This window comes from Plectropomus leopardus, chromosome 2 (assembly GCF_008729295.1).
Source record: "Plectropomus leopardus isolate mb chromosome 2, YSFRI_Pleo_2.0, whole genome shotgun sequence".
In the NCBI taxonomy this organism is placed as follows: Eukaryota; Metazoa; Chordata; class Actinopteri; order Perciformes; family Serranidae; genus Plectropomus; species Plectropomus leopardus.
The window spans coordinates 7524430-7544515 of record NC_056464.1 but is presented as its reverse complement, the minus strand read 5'-3'; the positions used below and the strand labels follow the sequence as shown (position 1 = coordinate 7544515).

At 37.8% G+C, this 20086-nt stretch overlaps 1 protein-coding gene across 1 annotated transcript in view; it reads right to left on the bottom strand.

Moving 5' to 3' along the window:
- Window positions 1–20086, bottom strand: part of cntn4 (contactin 4) — a 182560-nt gene that overhangs the window by 52264 nt on the left and 110210 nt on the right. The window contains exons 8-10 of the mRNA XM_042495354.1: window positions 13081–13220; window positions 7533–7662; window positions 5853–6003 (exon numbers count right to left, since the gene is read on the bottom strand). Of these exons, the coding sequence (XP_042351288.1) occupies window positions 5853–6003; window positions 7533–7662; window positions 13081–13220 (421 nt within the window). The remainder of the gene's footprint in view (window positions 1–5852; window positions 6004–7532; window positions 7663–13080; window positions 13221–20086) is intronic.

Below are 20086 nucleotides of genomic sequence, written 5' to 3'. Positions count from 1 at the left end.
CATGACAAATTATGATTCTCTTAAGTGGGACACGTCTGCGTTAACTCGATGTAGTACCTATAGTGAAGGACAGTGATACTCAACTTACAGCCGGGGGGGCAAATATGATTGAACTTTCTGAGTTATAATGGAGCCAGATTTTATAACGTTACCTTTGTTAAATGTTTCTTTATTTCCTGGCCTCATATGAGAGGAGGAAAACTACTAGCCATTACATAAGCTACAGTGTTAGCTCTGTGCATATATCTGCCTTTAGTGCAACAAAGACCTTAACCAAAAGGCTTCAGTGTTCCATCTCACAGCTGTAACAAAAAGAATTCCCTCATTTGAATTATTTGAGAGTAATTAACGAATAACACTTTAACAATTCACATCTTGAATCATTCATTATTTATCACAGCAGTTGGTCATTATAAGATTTATAGTTAGGGAACAAGTGCGAGATCTGAAGGACAAGCACATGCAGTGGTAGAATTTCAGGAAAACAAAGCATCACAAGGCATCTATTTAACATTTGGGACAGACACTGCCATTTCATTTATCACTTCACAAGGACGTCAATTCGTGTCACCCCAAAGACAAATGTGAAATCAATCCCGGCTATGAATTCAAAACAGTAGAATCTAAATGGTCCAGGTGCCGAGAGGTTGAAATGTGTGATGGAAGTGGCGCAGGGCGAGTGAAGGGCACCAGCAGCGAAACCACTATGCAAATTCGGCGCCACTTTGTTTGACAAGCAACAACACTGCTTTGTATATATGCAAAGCCTGGCAAGACACTGTGCACACAGCTCTGCTGTCACCGCCGAGTCATGCTAGAGTTGTGACACCCCATGGATGACCCCTGTCTGCAATGAGGCTACTGGGCCAGACTTCACACTTCATTCAGACTAACACACAAACACTGGCAAAAGTTATCACATGTAGCATGCATCGCATCTCGGGGGGGTCAAACGTGGCAGGGCGCCCTCTGTTCTGCAGAAACTTGGTGTCAGAAGTTGAATAATTTGATTTCTGGAGCCCCACTGAGGTGAAAAGTACTTGATTAGCACTTTGAATTTACTCAGCAGCCGGTCTGTTTGACCACCACTAAAGAGCTGGAGATAAAACACGGCAAGCTCCATAAACCATTACTCATTTAGGCTCCATGCTGCTTTTTCTCTTAACTGTTTTTACCACATCTGAGGACTGCATCAAGATCTCTCCATGGACATACAGCAATAAAATATGCCACAGTGACTTAGAGGCTTTTGAGGAACCTTGATTCAATACTTTTACATCTCTAAAAAGTCTTAGTTTTCTGACTGAGTAATAAATGATCATAAAAATCTCGCATTGCATTAATAATTGAATATGTTATGGAACTACAGAAGTCAATCCATCCCAATAAGGGATTTTATTTCAAGTATTTCTGAAAAATTTTGCCCTGTTGATTTTTCACAGTCACAATTCACAATAAACCCACCTATCCGTCAAAGAGCTATTGCAATATGTAGAGGAGTATACCTACTTCCTAATCTGTAACCTGCCAATCTACCTTCAAGTGCATCACCTCATCAACTACCACTATACCACTGAGGAGACTGCACGAGGAGAAAGAAAACAAATGTTACACTTGGTGTATTCAAGCTCTACTCTGAAGAAAATAGATTTGGTCAAAGGTAATTAATAACTTTCTCATGATGTGTTCAATGTAATCTGACAAAATGTAATAAATACAGCTGTATAAAAGGATAATTTTTTAACATTTTAACAGCAATATAAAATAGAGTTTGGAGAGCATTTATGATATATTGTATCTAGTAAAAAGTTATTTTTGTTTATTTTCTTTTTAAAAAAATATACGTTATTTTAAAGGTTGTTGCACATGCTACGTGTATCATTGAATTTGTGCTCATTCAAAGTTAGTTTAATGAAGGGCTAAATGGCCTTAAAACAGAAGAGTCATTTTTTATTGTGTTAATTTATTTGTTTCCCTGACACAAAAGAAGAATAAATGACAACAAACAACAATAGCAACATTAACCACTAAATATCTGTATTGGCTATCATCCAAATTGTTGTTTTATTCTATTTTATTGCATTATGTGCCTGTGCCATCTAAATCTTAAGCTGGCAAACCCAGCATATTCATAAAAAATGTATGACTTCGCTTCATTGATCAATATTTAAAAACTAAAATTATAAGCCTCCTCTGACCAGTCATGTTGCAGTTCCAGTTTATATGCATGTCTGTCCAGACTCATTTGCAGTCATGAAAGCTGAAAATGCTTTAAATATGGATTTTGCTGCAAGGATGCTACATGTTTTAAAACATGGATGCTTCACACACATCTTGAACCTGGTAGAACAAATGATCTAAACCATCAGCACAATTTCAAGGTGAACACCCATGATTAGTGTCATCGACTCAGTGTCTCACCAAATGTCTCCCCTTCTGTTCCTGAATTATGATGTTGAATAATGGCCAGAAAAAATGTTTTGCAGAACATTATGATGCCACAGTGAAGTTAACCTTTGGTTATAAAATGTCACAACTTCATAATTTTATCCTATTAGACATTTAAGTGGATGTTTGTGCCATACTGAAGAAATTCCCTCAAGGCATTTTTTAAATACGGCCTCCATGAGAAAGAAGGGCTGTACCCAACTCAGAATGATAGCGGTTGAATCAGATTTGGCTGTTCAATACAAATAAGATGATTCATTTTTACACTTTACAAAGATTTAAGATTTCAACAGGCTCAATGGGACATTAAATGTGAAAGAAACATTCACATATTAGGCTAAAGTAAACAAGCTAACTGCTTTAATGATGGATGGGAAATGTGCAACAACATATTTGCCAAAACTAGATTCTAGTTTAGAGTCTCTGTCGTATCAAGGTGCTGTGAGCTGGAAGTTTACTACCTCTCAGCAGAAGAGAAACAATGTTTTCGCTCTCCTTTCCTCCTCTGTGCCGCTGCCTGCATGTCTGCAGCTCCATGTACCAAAGATTAGTGTGAAAGTCAAGAGCGCTCACTCAGCCACAAAATCTGGGCACCAAAACGTCCCCAGAAGTACACTGATAGGCATACTAACTAGCAAAAACAACAATAACAACAAACAATTGCTTGACTGGACGCAATCTCAGTCAACTTTGGGATCTCTGACTGCTGATTTGTATCTCCGACTTTTAGGGGGCAGTTCTACAAGAAAGTCTATGGATGTAAGGTCACAGTAACCTTTGACCATCAAAATCAAATCACTTTGGGTCCATTTCACACAGTGCACGTCAGAAGTGCGTGACTTCAGCCTCCCCGAGCAGCAGCATGTTTCATGCTTGTGGTGTTCACACATGCGATGTTGCAATGTTGCTGCTGCTTCACTGCCTGCAGATATTAGTACTGTACTTCCTTATTTAAAAGCACAAATTCCTCTCATTTATGAAGCTGTGAAAGCTCCTGCAGAGCCGACAACACGGTCCTTTAAATGTTTCAAAATAAAATGCCTTGTATCACGTGTCACGCAAAAATGATCGGCGAGCCACCGTTTCTCTAGATGTGCTGCAGCTGACACGCAGCTGGGACAAGCGCTGCTCAACAGGCAGTGTGAATGCTCTAACATGATAACATGGGCGCCGAAATAAAAAACAACACGCTCGGCGCTGCTCACGCGCTCCTGATGCATGCTGTGTGAAACGAGCCTTACGACTGAGTCCAAGTGGACGTTTGTGCCAAATCTGAAGAAATTCTCACAAGGCATTCCCGAGATATCGCTTTCATGAAAATGGGATGGATGGCCTCTCATATAAACCTATTTGTGATTGACAACCTCTCACAGGCTGTGATGCTCAACTGATCTCTGTGATGTGTCACAGCCACTTAAACAACGGTCTCCAACTGTGAATTATGGACGCTCAGTTGAAGGCCCTGAACTGACTTTTACAGCAGATAAAAAGAAGAGAAAGTCATTCTTTCCCCTCACTAACCGAGGTTCTGGACTCCTGTCCAAAAGACATTTTTCCAAACATGAACTGTTTACTTCGGGCGCTCATTATAGTTACTCTTCCAATAACAAGCTGCACAGTTGAGTGTGTGTGTGTGTGTTTTCTACTGTTACCAGGATCAAAACAAGCAACAGGGCAACTAACATCATGCTCACAGGCTGAACAGCTGATCTATTCTTTCATTTGAAAAGGTGCTGACAGACACTTTGAATTATAATGCAATTATTGCCAACCTGCTCTGTGATGCTGTGTTATATAGCTCACATTGCTCTTATAGTATGCTGACACATGTAGGCTTCAGTCATATTTATGTGCTTTTTGATTATAGCACTAATTTTTGAAAAGGGACATGCTATTACAGCCTATTGCTTAAGGCTTTGGAACCTAAAGCAATTTTATGCAATCTCTTTCAATAACATGGGGATAAAGGCAATGAGCAACTTGTTAAGAAATGTTCCACAAATTGTTAGAAATGATAAAGTTATTTGAAATGAAGATATAGAAAAAAAAAATCTAAGGAAAAAAGGTAAAAACATCCAGGGAAACATTTATATTTATCAAAATCACATGTTAAAAATTATGTTACAAAGTTATTTTAATTTTTAAGCACTTCTTTTTTCACTTTGCTTAATTGATGGATACTCACTTACTTTTTGTTATCTTCCCTTTTTTTGTTTTGTTTGTTTGTTTTTTTTGCCATGTAGTGGCATAGCTAATAGGCTTAGCCTAAAAAGAAGACTCATAATTGTGTCTTTACCATTATTTTTAGGAAAATATAATGTGATGTGGTTGCATGTAATGTTGCTGATGTTCAGTGAGTGGAGTGTCATCACAGTTCCAGACTTGATACTGCCTTTATGCAAAAGTTGTACTATAATATTACTGGGGAAATCATTGCAGCATTAAATGAAGTGATAATGTTGTATTTTGCCTCAGCCACCTTATTTCTTGTCACTTTCACATGTTGATTTGTGGCAGAAAACAAACCATATCGATGCAATATATACTAGGAAAATACTTTGAATACTGTTTAAATTTCTGGATATGCTACTGTTGCTGTAGGGTAGTAGTAGGGTAGTAGACGTTCCGTTTGAGGAAAGTTTGAAGTCTTAACAGACACAAAAGACCTGTCACATACAATGACATGATTTCAAAATGCTGTAAAGTTAATGACTGCAAATACTTGATGCTGCATTGCATTGCAACAAAAGGTGAGCCAGGTTCAACATTTTTTGCCAGGAAACCCTGCTTTGTTTTTTTTTTGTTTTTTTTGGCAAAGCGCTTCTTTTTTTTTTTTTTTTGCTTTGCCACCCTTGCTGTGTTGCCATACTGGCCCAATGATAGAGAGCTGTGTTCTTTCACGCAGTGTTCTTGACTGTGTAAACAAAAAAAAACAAGAATAAAACTTTTAGGCTGCCTCAGGTCTGTTGCCATGAGTGCTATTAATGTTTTTGCAATAGATCTTGTGGTAGCAAATATAATATTTCAGTCTAGATGATCATATTTATAGAAATGTACCTTCCCCTCATGAAGTGCGATGCTTACTGAGGGGAGGATTAAAAAGGTGGTGGCAGTGAAAATGTGATGCATTAATTATAGACTTTTTTCATATCGTGTGAGACTTTCGTCCAATATTGCAACCAGCTGGGGGCAACATCACTTAAGAGATGACTGAAAGTGAATGTTACATATTTATATGTGAACAAGACGGTACATCTGGAGTGAAGTAAGCATAAGATGTGTCTGTATTAATACACATGAACACGGCCACCAGGGATCCATAGCTGGCTTAAAGTAATGAGAGCGCATGCGAGGAGAAGTCAAGCCTCATAGTGGCGTAAAAGCAGAATGAAATGTTTTGTTACCTGTTACTTTCCCGTAGTGGTTCGCTGCCCTTTCGCCAGGAGATCACACCCCACGGAGACATCTTGGGCTTGCACTCGATGAGAATATCTCCTCCAACCTTCACCAGTGTCTGGCTCCTCAGCTGGTTGTGGGAGAAATCTGGGGCAACGGCTGAGACAAGAGCAGCATATTAAAGACAGTGTTTGTGAAAAGCCTCACATTCCCTCTCCTAAAAATGATATCAGATTATTTATCAGATATGAAATTCACTGCCATGGATAACTCAAAGACACTAGATCACATCCATACAAATCTTAATCATTAGTAGGCGAATCAAAAAGCTGAACAGTGATGCCAACGATTAGCCCTTCCCATGTCCCATGTCTGTGACGTGTTTCTGTAGGTGGATGAGGAAGTTAGCGTCGCCTTGGTTCCCTTATCAAAAAGCCTGCAGGATTTTTTCATTGGATTTTGGATTATTGCAGAAAATGAGCTTTTGCTCATTTTATTCAGCAAGATAACCGCCGAAATACAATCGCCAGGGGAAGAAAGCCAGTGTTAGGCTATAAGCATAAGCATAAGCAGGTTGCTATAAGCAACCTGCACTATAGTCACATGACTTAATGTCACCATCACAAAGACGCTATAAAGCCGTGTAGAGCATGATAACGTTCTCTAGTCTCATTTAACCACTTGTTAGTATCCACTTTTTTAAGACACATAAAAGCTTCAGAGTTTATGACAGGGGTACTTACTGACTTATTTACTGTCATAGAACAAAATGTAAAATTTTCTAAAGCTTTCTTTTAACCACAGATCATTTTTCAGACATCTAGCCAAAAACCAATTCACAAAAACCCCTCAACTTCACGATGAGGGAACTGGGAGTGCTAAAATGCTGACTTAATTCTGGGTTTTTGGACTCATTCCTGGAGCACTCCTGGAATACGATGATGACTTTAATCACAAATCACCTAAATTGAGAAAACATTTGTGTCCATTGAAACTTATTCATTTCCAGCTGACACCTTAACATTTCATTTGCTGCTGGTTAGAATATTCTAACAAATTATGCCAGAGAAATATGTAAAAGAGTGAAAAGTGTGCCAACTAAACCCGGTCTCCCCACTGACCCCAAGAAAGGGAAGAGGGGAGTTCAGGAGACTGATATAACTTTATTATTATTCTCAGCAGAGACAGAAATGACTTGTTCTTTAGCTTTTACCATCTCATCATTCCCACATAATAACTTTCTATGGTTATAAACCACTTTAAAAATATGTGCCCTTTTCAAGAGGTGTGCGACTGTCCGATACCATCCCTGACAATCTTTCTTGTTTGGCCAATACACTCGCCTGCTTAGAGCTTATATCAGCAACATGATCCAGATGAGACATGCTGGAGGATGAATAGTAATGAAAGCTGCTGTTAGCTCAGAGTGGAGAGTGACAGGCTTGACAGGGCAGATGGGCGAGGCCGGCGAACAGAGCAGCTCTGGCATACATCACTGTCAACCAGGATGCATTCATCTTATAATTAATGCTTTTCAATTAGTGGCCAATAAGAAAAAGGCTGGAGGTCATGCTGGTGGCATTGAGCAGAGGAAGACGCAAACTTGAGCACAAATACCAACCACTGTATGCTTGTGCACACCTCTCCATGCCAACACACACACACCGTATGCACACACCAAGCCTTACCTATTACTCTGAGCTCTGCATTGGAGTAGACTTCGCCATGCTTATTCCCGGCCACGCACTGGTACATTCCTGTGTCGGACAGGGTCAGACGACTGATTGACAATGCTCCGTTGCCAACCTGCACACGCTCCTATGGACACAGAGACACATGACTTTAATATGCCTTATTCCCAGTGCTCATCTACATAAAAACAGCCAGCCAGTGGGCCAGTGAATTATGGTCTGGAAGTGACAGACGTGGCAATAAATCTAGGTTTTCATCACTAATGGAGGGAAAGGCTTGGGTGGATGGAGGCAGGCTAGCAGAAAATGACCCTAATCAATCTGCATGTTTATGAGAGTGAAATAAAACCATGCCCTATTTATATCTGCAACTGCACCACAGGGCCTGTTTCCCCTTCAGCCGGAGGAGGGGATAAGAGGAGGAAGGAATATCGTAACATCTGAGGTATAATGCATTGTGAAAATTGCTTTTCTGATCGGTATGCCCCATACATACTAAGTGCTGTGTACATGGTCAAGCTGTACCTCCTCTTCATCTGTCTGGACTATCGTTTTTTTTTTGCCCGCCGGCGGGAGAAATCTCGCTCGTCACTGAGCCATCAAATTAAGATCTATTTACGGACGGCTGGGCCTGATGAACTAAAAACTCAGTTGGATCAGTGCATCTGTTGGACATTTAATCCTCAATATAAGTTTATCTCTCTGAACTCGGGTTCTCACTCAAGACCTCCACTACAGCATTAAATCCTTGAGCAGTTTTCATACATCTCTATGCAACCGTGTTAGGCTCTGCCCCCCCCCCCCCCATCTCCTGTGTTTTCCTCAGGCTCACCCGTAATGTCATTACAGCCCATTTCCATAGGGGTGTCTGAGCGGCCTGAACTCCAGTCGCAGGGGATTAAGGTACTGTCACATGAAAAGGGAGACTGTCCTCACTGAAAGATCACAAACTAATCCTGTGTTTGAGCAGGTTGTGCCTGAATTTCCATAACGCTCTGCAGCTCTGGATGTGCAGGGGCGAATATCCCTGCTGGCAAGGGAGGCAAATGGTGGCGTATATCAGTCTGTGCATGGAAAGCACTCCCGTTTACGGCTGCTATTAATTAAGCATGACGTTCCTCTCAAATCAGCAGTTTTTCATGCAGGGACCTGGGGGGACCATCTGTACGCCTTATGCTGAAGGAAAATGATTGGCAATGTCATTTGCCAACAACACTGGGCTGATTCGTTTGATATAAAACTGCACAAACATGTAAGAGAATGGATGGATGGAAGGGATGACTTTTATGGTTTAGAAAAGTGAGTATCTGGGGTTTGATTGCTGTCAACAGTTATGTTTCTCAGAATCACTAATTACTGGGAGACTTCAGGAGAATTATGCAAATTTTACAGCTGTAAAGAAGAAAATCATAAGGAAAAATGACCCAGAAATTTACAAGAAATTGTTATTTTTTAAAAAGAACAGAAAAATTTCCTGAAAACTAGCACAAAAAAGTTTTTAATAAGTGTAAAAAGGGCTTCAAGATTATAAAAATACATTGTTCAAAATATGTTATTATAGAAATCTAAATAGTTGTAGTTAAAACAGTTTTTCCCTACTTTTTTCCCCTAGACATTTTCACTAACTTTGTAAAATATATTTTTCTAAATCTGCTATTATCTTGTAATCTATGGAATGTTTCTTAACAAGTTGCTCATTGCCTTTTTTCCCTGTGTTTTCAAAAGAAATCACACCAATTTGCTCAGTGCTCTAAGGTTTAAATACTTTTGAAAGGCGTCTGAAAGCAGCACAAGAAAAGTGATGTCGTTCCAGGTTTCAAAGGGTTGATAAAGACGGTGTAAAAATATTTCCTTTCCTAGCATTTTTTAGAGTTTGTCCTACAAGTTATTATAGCTTGTTTCAGTTTATCATACTTAAATACCAAAATCATCAAATACTTTTTACCCTGGTGAAATGTCAGGAGGCTTAGAGTTGTAAAGTTAGAAAGACGGCTTGCATAAAGTAGTAAAAAATTGGAGATATGCCTACTGAGCGGGCAAACTAGTACCTCAGAAGTACAGTACTCAAGTCTATATATTTTCCAGCACTAATCATCCACTGCTTAAATCAAAGGCTTTACCATTACAGTCCTAACAGGAACAACCTCAGTTCAAGTGCACTACTGTAAGCCAGCTGTGTGGTGGTCCCTCACTCCTTTAAACGGACCTAATCCTGTTTCACGCTGGAGTTTCCCTTTAATTGCACATCCACTTAATCCTGCAGCCATTGTCAATAAAGCAGAAGAGAGTGAGGTCCTTGAGATGAAAACAGCCATAACAAAACAAGCATTCCAATAAACCATTGCTTTCTTGACACAGACCAGTGATATAGAGCTACACCTGTAATACCAGCAGTCTCATACTCTATAAGGGCTGCATCTGAAATAGTCATACTGTTACAACACAGCAGCATGTCAACTAGCAGTCCAACAAAGAGTCCGGTGATTGTAGAACCAGTCCGAAAGGTACTATTATTAGAGAGAAACACTAGGAATAGTTGGGGTTCTTAAATATTTGATATGACTGACATTGAATAATTGAATGCACATATACTCAGCTATATATATATCATGACTCTCTAGAAATCCACTGTGCTGTATAGTCAACAGCAGTTATGGCCCATATCTTTATTATTTTAACGTATCGATTGCTCCATATTCCGCTGCTCAAAGTTATAAAACTGTCAGCAGAAATACGTTCCAGTGAACTATACAGTCAGAAAGGTCTCAATTGATTCACTGTAATAAATAACAACAAATGGTGCATCCTCCCCCCACTGCTCCCTCCATCATTGACCTTTCCCTCTTCCACTCATTAAGCCGCTGTGGTTAATGGTGGCATTTCGAACAATGTAACACCTTTGCTGATTAATCCATTCACCCATGCATTCTGAATATATCTATTTATTATATTTATGTTACGGGGAAATCTGCTGCACAAAAATCAACACAGCCATTGTAACCTTTAATCACACTTTCATTGCTTTGAATCCAGATGGCCGAGTGGCAAGGTGTGCTAGTAGGTTCTCTTATTTTTCAGGATATTTATTATTTAGCCAGCTGTGAGTGTGGAAGGCATCATGTGTTTGGATGTGTTTCTATGTGTGTGTGTGTGTGTGTGTGTGTGGGGGGGTATGTTTATATCAATCTGTCCGCAGCTAATCTGGCAAACTACTGGACCAATCAGCCTAATATTTTTTGTGCACCTTTATGAATTATTGCTTAAGGACCTGGTGGTTGTGGTGATTCATAATGTTGAAAGATGTGCTTAGTTTAGGTCAAATTTAATTTAATTTAATTTGATATTATTTTATTTATTTGGATGCATTGCTGCTTGTTTTTAACAGTGTTTTGTACGGTATCCTTCTGTGCTTTGAAAGGTGCCCTAAATAAAATGTATAATTTTTATTTATCATTATTATTATGAACATCATTATTATTATTTATTGACTGTTTTATATCATCACAGACAGCTGACTCCTCATTCCTTTTAACAAGTAGTTGGGGCCACAAGTTTCCCGGAAACTGTCTGACTAAAAACAACAAACCTTACCTAGTCACTCACATTTTGGCCTTCGATACAGCTCAAAAACTGACATCCATAGAAGAGTTTTTTCTCATTTGGAACTGGACCATCTGCAGATTAATTTCATACCCTTTATTTTATGATCTTCTAAAGCTAGGCACTATACAAGATGAATACATCAATATTTTTTGCTATTTTCACCTCCATCTTGACTGTAAGGGAGTTGGAGGGGGCAATTCCACTATTCCATTATTCAAGTTAGTTTGTTATTTAGTTAAGTTACTTAGTTAGTTAGTTAGTTTTTATTTATGTCTCATGCCAGTCTGGCCCATCGTATATGGGATTACAAACACGCCATCTCAATACACAGCATGCGTTAGCTTCCAGTTTTTTGAATATCAGTAAAAATAGATGCAAAAAAAAGCCATAGCCATATTTATTCAATATGCATTAATTAATTTGTTAATTTATTTATTTATTCATGTGTTCGTGCATATGTGTTTGCATGTATATGTATGTAAATAAGTGAGGATTTTTTTCTTTTTTTAAGAAGGATTCATAGTTTTTGATTTATTTTTGATTCATTTAAGTGTGTTTTGGGTGTGGTTTACACATATTTATCACTTCAGTTCCTGTGTTTTGAACAAACTTATAAAGAGAAAATGATTTAAAAAATATTCATGTTTAAAAAAAAACAAAACACATTCAATATCACAATTATATCATATCTTCCGAAACATACTGTGGGGCATTTGTTGGAAATTGGACTGGCTGTGTCCAGTGCTCTTTTCTAGTTTTAAGTGTTTTTATTCGTATGTATTCAGTTCATAATGAAACGAGAAAGGAGCAGCAGAAAAGCTGCACTGAAAAAACATTCACGCATTAGAATTTGGCCATTACAGTGCCCCAATTATTTACTGTTTTAAACCTGCCTAACAATAAGAGAAACAAAACCTCTTTTTTTACACATAAAAACAGATGGTCTGCGTTGTTTTTTTTTTAAACAAACAAACACTAGAGTGTTACCTTACTGGCGATTTAATAATAACTTCAGCCATTGGCTAAACAGATTGTTGATTATTCTTCCCTGATAAAAAGCCAAACGTGTGTTGTTTTTGTTTTCTTTTTTTATGAGAAAGATGCTTTGCTGTGCTGTGTTGCCTCCAGTAATTCAACAACAGACTGGGTTCATTCTAACCACATGTAGAACATTCAAGTGCTGATCGATATCCTCTGGTGTGTCTGTCGCCTTTTTTGCATAATGAAGCAAATTAACATAATGCCTGTTTATTTATCAAGCGCAAGCTGTGCCAGAGTGTCCAATCAATCTTTCCCAAACAACCTGGCTAAAGGATCCGATATAATAATCCAATATGATGAATCCTATTTTTGCAAATGCATACAACAGAGTTAAAGTTAGATGTATAAGTAGGCTGGCTGGAGCCACAACAGGCTCATCTCTAATAGTTGTACCCATAATGGGAACTCCGCCAGGGCGGGGAGCGAGAATGAAAGTAGGATATACAGTGTTTCTATAGAGAATCCTACTTTTTCATTTTTGGTGGCACATGATTAATAACCGCACTTGGCAAAGACAGATTTAAGAGAAGATTAGAGCAGCTCTTACATCACTGTGCTTCCCAGACTAACATGAGATACTTGGCCTGTTTACAGTTGAGTCTCTTAGCACAGCAAAGCACAGCAGACACAGTCTCAGTCCTTTGAAACAAATGCTGTTTTGCAGACGTGGATAACATAATGTATTGCTGCACAGGAGGCACCATGTTGTAATGAAGAAGACAATAATGCATGGTAATTAGTCAGTAAAGCTTGAACAAACGGCACAATAAAGCTTTGGAAGTACAGTACATTGTTGCGCAGAGGATGAGCATCTGTGCTAAAGCTGCTGTCTTAAATCTAACCCTGGAAGCAGAACTTTATCTTCAGTTCTAAAGACATGCTGGTGCTTGGCAGATCTCACCTCTGTAGATTCCAGGTTCTCTCCATTTTTCATCCATCTGTAAGAAGGCTTCGGCTTCCCCGTGGCTTTACACTCCCACACCAACGAGTCATCAATGAGCTTCTGGACGTCTTGGGGTTTCTCAATGAGATGAGGAGGAGCTGGAACAGAGGAAATGGAAGAGTGAACTCATGCTAATCTAAGCCATACTCAATTATTACTATGTGCTCACAGCAATGAGATTTTATAGGACTACAAATGTTGGGAAGGTTACTTTTAAAATGTGATAGGTTAAAGATGATAAATTACTTAAAAAAATAAATGAAATAAAATATAATAATACTTTCAAAACAAAGTTACAAAGTGCTTTACAAATCTCGTCACATAATTAATACTACTAATAATAATACTTAGAATACTACTACTACTACTACTACTACTACTACTAATAATCATAATAATAATAATTTAGGAACAAAGTTACAAAGTGCTTTACAAATTCGATCCCAGATTTTAAAAAATGCAGGTTTTATCAAAATAAATCAGGGAATTTCAAGAAAAACAAAGAAACAGCAACCCTAACAATAAAACAAACAAACAACATCTTTAAGCAAAGTTGAAAGCTCAGTGCCCAAAGGACTGCACTGAGGTATATAAAATCAGACTATTCAAATAAAACAAAAAAAAGAGTACAATGCGTGATGACAATTATGATATTATTATATGACGTGTTTGAAATGAACGGTTTGCAGATATGTTTTGAGTAGAGATTTAGAAGAAGTTACTAATTCTGACGCCTCAGATCCTCGAGCAGGGAGTACCACGGATGGACTGCAAAGTCCTGTCACCTTTAGTTTTGATTTAACTGTTTTCATTACTTCATCAAAATAATGCAACTTATTTACATTTGACTTCTTCATATTCAGTTTTCTAAATAATGTTTTAATGGCCTGGCTGTAAAAGTCCTAAAGACATCAATTCAAAACAGGCAGCGTGAACAAGCTTTAAATTGTGCAGTAATGTTGGAGCCCTTTTATTGATTTCAGAAGGAAAATATTGTTGAATTTTTAGTGCTGAAAGGCGTTCTTGTCCAATGACATCGTTGCCCTCCTTGACAAGGTCAGCCGGTCGCAGGCATGGGGCTGCTTGGAGCAATGTGCATTGATTTGTTTGGCAGACGAGAGGTGGTGCAAATTCAAACGAGAGAACCAAACAAAAACAATGCTCGAAATTTCAGCACATAACTGACAAATGAATGGAGGCTGTCTGGCTGTAGAGATGGTTGCTGGTAACCATCCTACCCTTGATGATACTGCTCTCAAATTTGTCCCAACGGATGTGCTGAAGGCATTCTTGCATGACAAAGAGATGCGAAGCAACAGAATAAATGTAATATTCTACACATAATGTTTTTACAGAAGAGAATGTTTCCAGACCTAACCCCTTTGTCAACATCTTGCTTGGTAATTGTAATTTAATAATCACTTACGTATATACATTTAGGGCTGATCGCTATTGGGCAACCTTGGCAACGAGTTCCATTTCCATTTACTTTGTTATTTGTTATATATTTATTTAATTACATAACACTAGTTGGGGAGTATCTAGTTACTCCCCAACCACTCTGCATCCCCCAACTAATTTTACCCTGGATTTTGTCTGTCAGGCCACATTCAGCCTGCACTTATTTCTGCAGTTTTTTGGGGCTGTTGTTTCCAGCGTCCATTGCATTTGCATTTATGCTATGCTACAAACCAGCAGTGTGACAAGGTGCTAAACACTTATTCTAGCCATGCGCTGCCAATTTGGCTGTTGTTTTTTTGTTGTTGTTTTTTTTTTTTTTTCCTGAGTGGCAAGATTTATTCAACATTTGGAAAATTTTGCTCCCATCATGGTCACTTTTAAAAAAGCTGTCCAATCACAATGGAGGATGCAGGACAAATACAGAAAGACCAACTGTATACAGTGTATATTATATGTCGCCTCTCATGAACCCAAATCATATCAAAATCAACCAACATGCTGATTTATGTCAATATCACAAATAGATATTTCTATTCATTGATTTTTTTTATTGATAAAGTAAAAATGTGCAAAACATCAACCCTAAGTTGGAGTATTTTTTCTTATTTTGAAAAAATGAATGTATATTGCATACATTGGAAAGCACTGTGTTTCATGTCTCCATCTGCCATCACATTAGGAGTATGCAAAATATAACAACAGCAGAGACTTGATGATCACTAAAATTAGGTGAGGAAAATAGTGGATATATAGATATCAGCATCAGTTATCAGCAAAAATTAGTTTTTACGTCGATACTGGCAAAAAATCCAATATTGTGCATCCCTAGCTGATATTCATATCAAAGCAACCAGATGCAACAAAAGTGTCTCTGCTGAAAAAATGCTGCGCCTTCAAAGTGCTTTGAAGCATTCCCAGCACTCCCAGCACTCCCAGCACTCCCAGTGCCTGGTGTTTTCAGCTGGGGGAAAAAAAAATGCTTTGGTGGTTGCAGAGCCTTAGAGGAGGACATCAAAACTTAATGTCTTCAAATTATGAAAAGAAATATTTTATATTATTAATTATTAAGTATCATGGATTTATCAAGGAAGTGAAACATTGGTATGGAGTTAAAGCATTACTGCAGCGATACAAAGAGTATCTCTAATACCATGAGAAAGCCATGTTATTCAAAATGTGCACTTTTCTAGGTGATAAATAGAATAAATAAATGCAAGAATAATCTTTTTTTCTGGCCGCCTAATTATGTTTCCCAGCTGCTTACAGTCTACCAGTGGTGGATACCTGAAAGACATATTTTGGGTAAAAGTGCAGATATCTTACCAGAAAATTACTTTGGTAGATTTTTAATTCTCCTATTAGAACATAAATTGAGTTAATGTCCAAAATATCTGGTAATTATTGTACTTTGCTGTCAAAAGTAATTTTATAATATTAAAGTGTTGAAGGTAAAAGTAAAAGTAAATGCTGTTAATAGAACACTATTTGAAAAAAATATGAAGTTTAATTCTTGGTAACAATACCACCTTAAAAATTAAGCTTGCACTACACTTGAAGAAAAATAAGGTCCTTTTCTTTAACAACTTAAATGGATTTTAAGAACAAAAATCCTCCTTCAGTTATTTGTTCCTTCTTCCCTTCCTTCCTTTCTTATTTTGTAGTAAGTAACAGAAATGCTTAGGGGCATTACAGCAGAGTAAAAGTATACATTTTATTTAGAAAATTAAGTGACGTAAACATGATAGTTGACAAAAATAGAAAATCTCAAGTACAGATACTGCCAAAAATGTGTAACAAAGTATGATTATTTTGTTACATTACACCACTGCACTCTAAAAGAATTAAAAGAAAAACGCGCTTCTACAAAAACAAAAATGATAAAAAAACAGTCCCATACACATTAAGGTGGCTACTGGTGCCATAAATAAAAGGCTTGATTCAATACAATGTGAGGAAATGATGGTATAATTATACAGCAGGAGAAGTGATTCTTGCTGTGTCATGCGGGTAACTCAAGGCTAGTTAATGATTAAGCCCCAAAAAGTGGAACATTAAAGTAGATCAGCACAGCTCTGTGTGTGTAATTCTCTGTACTCTGTGGATGATGTGTAGGTCAAGCCACCATCATCCTATATCACACAAGGCCAGTGGCAGGACAAGAGTAATGGCTGACTTCACGTTTCCATTCCGCACATCTCACCTCGAATGCCGATCTCAAGGACTGACCTCTGTGGAGGCTTTCCAGTGACGGTACAATCCCGCTCTAATTGGCCTCTGCTATATTATATAAGGCTGTATTTTGCCTTCGAGTGAAGCAGGATAACACTGCGAGAAATCCATTAACTGCAAATCTATCTCTGTGCATTACAACTTCAGCATATACATGTGTGAATGTGTGAGCTGGAGTGTGTGTGTGTGAGAGTTTGTATGCGTTGTGTATGTGTGTGTGTGTGTGTGTGTGTGTGTGGGTGGGTGGGGGTGTTCAGAACCACGGAGCGACGACAGATAAAAAAGAGGTGGACGCAGAGACCGGAGGGGGGTATTTGCGCGGTTTTGTGTATTTATGTTGAGAGTGCTGCACAGGTTCCACATCAAAGTGCCTCCAGTATCAGAGAAATATTTGTATTTGTGATCATGTGCGGCACTATAGGTCTTTTTGAGATCCCTTTGGCAGCAGAGGTAGCCGTGCAAGGTTGGCTGGGGTCATTAACATTTAACTACTATGAAGGCTGTGCTGCTGCCGTCTGTGTAAACAGTAAAAAGGGTTACAAGTTCCTCTGACAGGAAGCTGATGTTTCTGTTATTTTTCCTTGCTACAGAAAAACAAGACATTTACTCTTGCTGCATGTGTTGGAACATCTATGTCTCTTTATTGTCGCTGTGTTATGTTTAAAAAGTAAAAATCCATTTATTCAAAGTGGCATATTCCAAATCTATTGCTTATACATACGGTTATTTTTTCTAATCTTATTTTTTTATCTGCTTAAATTAGGTTTATTCTCCATTTCCACATTTTACTTACTTATTTGTGAAATTTTATTCACATATTTTCGTTTTGTTTTTTTTACACATTGCTATTTTATTATTTGTGCTTTAAAGTTCTTTATGTTCTTAATTTTGGCTATGTCATAAGGGGGCACGGGAGGGGCTACATGATATATTATTTTATTCTGTTAACCTTTTTATTTGTGACGCACTTTGTGCTCAAGCTTGAAAAGTGCTATATATATATATATAAAGATTATCATTATTATATTATTATTTCAGCTCCAGGGGATCACACTACAAGTGAAAGGGTAACACTTTTTACTTTTTAATAGATTCAGTATGAAAATTCCCCAGCTGAATGCTCATATTATGACACTTATCTTTGTGTATTAAAAAAAATCTGAAATGTTAAGTTTACATATGCAAATGAGGCATTATCTAATTAAATATATGCCAAAACTATGCACAAAATAGAAAAAATACAACAAATTGGTCCTGTGACTTGTGCATTTTGTGCAAATTTGTTCAATGTGTGTATTTTTGTCTTTTTAACAAAGCTTTAAAAAAAACCCATTAGCTATAAGGTTTTTTTTCCAGCCAACTTGAAAATTACATTTCCAAGACAGTGATTTAATTATATTTAACAAACTAAAATAACACACCACTTACTACAAAAATTGCCTTTCCTGAAGCCATATTATTAGGTTGTAAATAAGAAGCATTTCACCTTTGGGTAAAGCAAACAATTACAGCAAGATGGCAGAACTAGAAACTTTAAATTGACTTGCCGTAAATTTAAGCTGCATTGATTCAAATGTTTGATTTAAAAGCAATCAAATTATTAAAGTACATTTGTCTTAAATAAGTTTTGTTTATGAACTTTTTAATGAAGTTTGGAAAAAAGTAATTCTGTAGTGTGTTACTGATGAAAGTATTTTAATAACATTGGTCCAACACTTCTCTTCTTTCAGTGTACATTTCCAGAACAGAAGTCTAAATTCTGGATACAGCCTGGTTCAAAATTATTATTTCATTTTGTTGACATAGAGTCATAGGTTTTACTGAGAGGATTACAGATATCTCTTTGTCTCACTCTATAAATCAGAAAATACAGTCAACAGCCATGAAAAAAAAAATCAATTTTCGCTATGATTTCAGGAATGAAATGTTACTGTATATAAAGCAGGCTATGAATGATACATGAAAAAAGCCTCTCTGTAAAAATCCTTGGAATTTAGATCAAAATCATTTGGGAGATTTCTGGCTCAGAGTATGAGAAAAAAAATCATTTCGATAAAAATGTGTAATTGTCTATAATTTTACAATTTTACAATCGTAATAAAATTACAGAAATCCAAATCTTAAATAACTGGGGGGGGGGGGGGGTCCTTGTATCACTTTCAAAATGTTGACCTGTGATGAAATTATAAAATTTGCGCTTCTTGCCTGAATTTCCAGAAGAGAAATCTCAACTAAAAACTACACCTAAATATCTATTTTAGATATTTTTTTTCTGTTAGTCTGAAAGAAAATGTAAGCAAATTGCCCAAAATATCAAAAATTAAGCAGTGCATAAAAAATGTATTTTCACCTGTAGTGTCTCTGCTTTATTACCAGTCCCTACACCTGAAGTCTTTGAGGGATGTGTGTTTAGAAAGGAGCCCACAGGGAAAGATGAAAGTTACTCTATAAGACTCCAGCATCACCAGTCATTTGGCATCACATCCATTCATGCGACCGCAGCCCTCTATCAGAGCCTGGCTGAGCCGCCCCACCCCGCTGCACCTTCCAGGACTGCATTGTTGTTGTTGGTGGTGTTTTTTATTTTATTTATTTTCCCCTCGCTGACAGGGTCCCTCACTCTATCCCTCACCCACTGCGAATGTATCGACTCTCAGTCAACGCTTACCAAATGAAAGCAGGCAGCCCATCTCTGCCTGCGCCGGGGCCAAGCGCGCATACAATCAGAGCAAACGTCAAGTGGCTAAAGCAAAGGAAAGATGGGGATTTGGCTTATCAGTGAAATCACTATGAGATAATGCAGCGGTAAAGTCTGCAGGAACGCAGATGTGAATGCATCGGGGGAAAACTAACCTGTCACAGCTTTGTATTTACTTTCCCTCTGAGTAATATTAACATCAACAAGGGAGCAAACAGCCAATTCGTTTCTGAGCTTTTCTTTCAGAGATGGAAATTTAACAAAAGAACTCGTCTTTGGCTTGAGTAGGAGTTAAAAAGTGCTTCCAAAACAGAGTTACGAGGAAAGACAGTGGCCGAAATTCCCCTTTTTTATATCCAGAGCAATCAACTCAAAACACATTAGACCAACTGCATGGGTGGGATTTAAGGGTGCATTATACTGTAAGTGTGAGAATGTTTTAGAAGTGACCAGATTGCCCCCGTAAAGTAACACCTTCATTCCTTCCTGTCTCACACAAAGCCCAGCTCCCTTTCCACTGTAGCCCGCCTGGATGCACAAGAGATACCCTTATCGATTCCCCCATTGGCTTACACT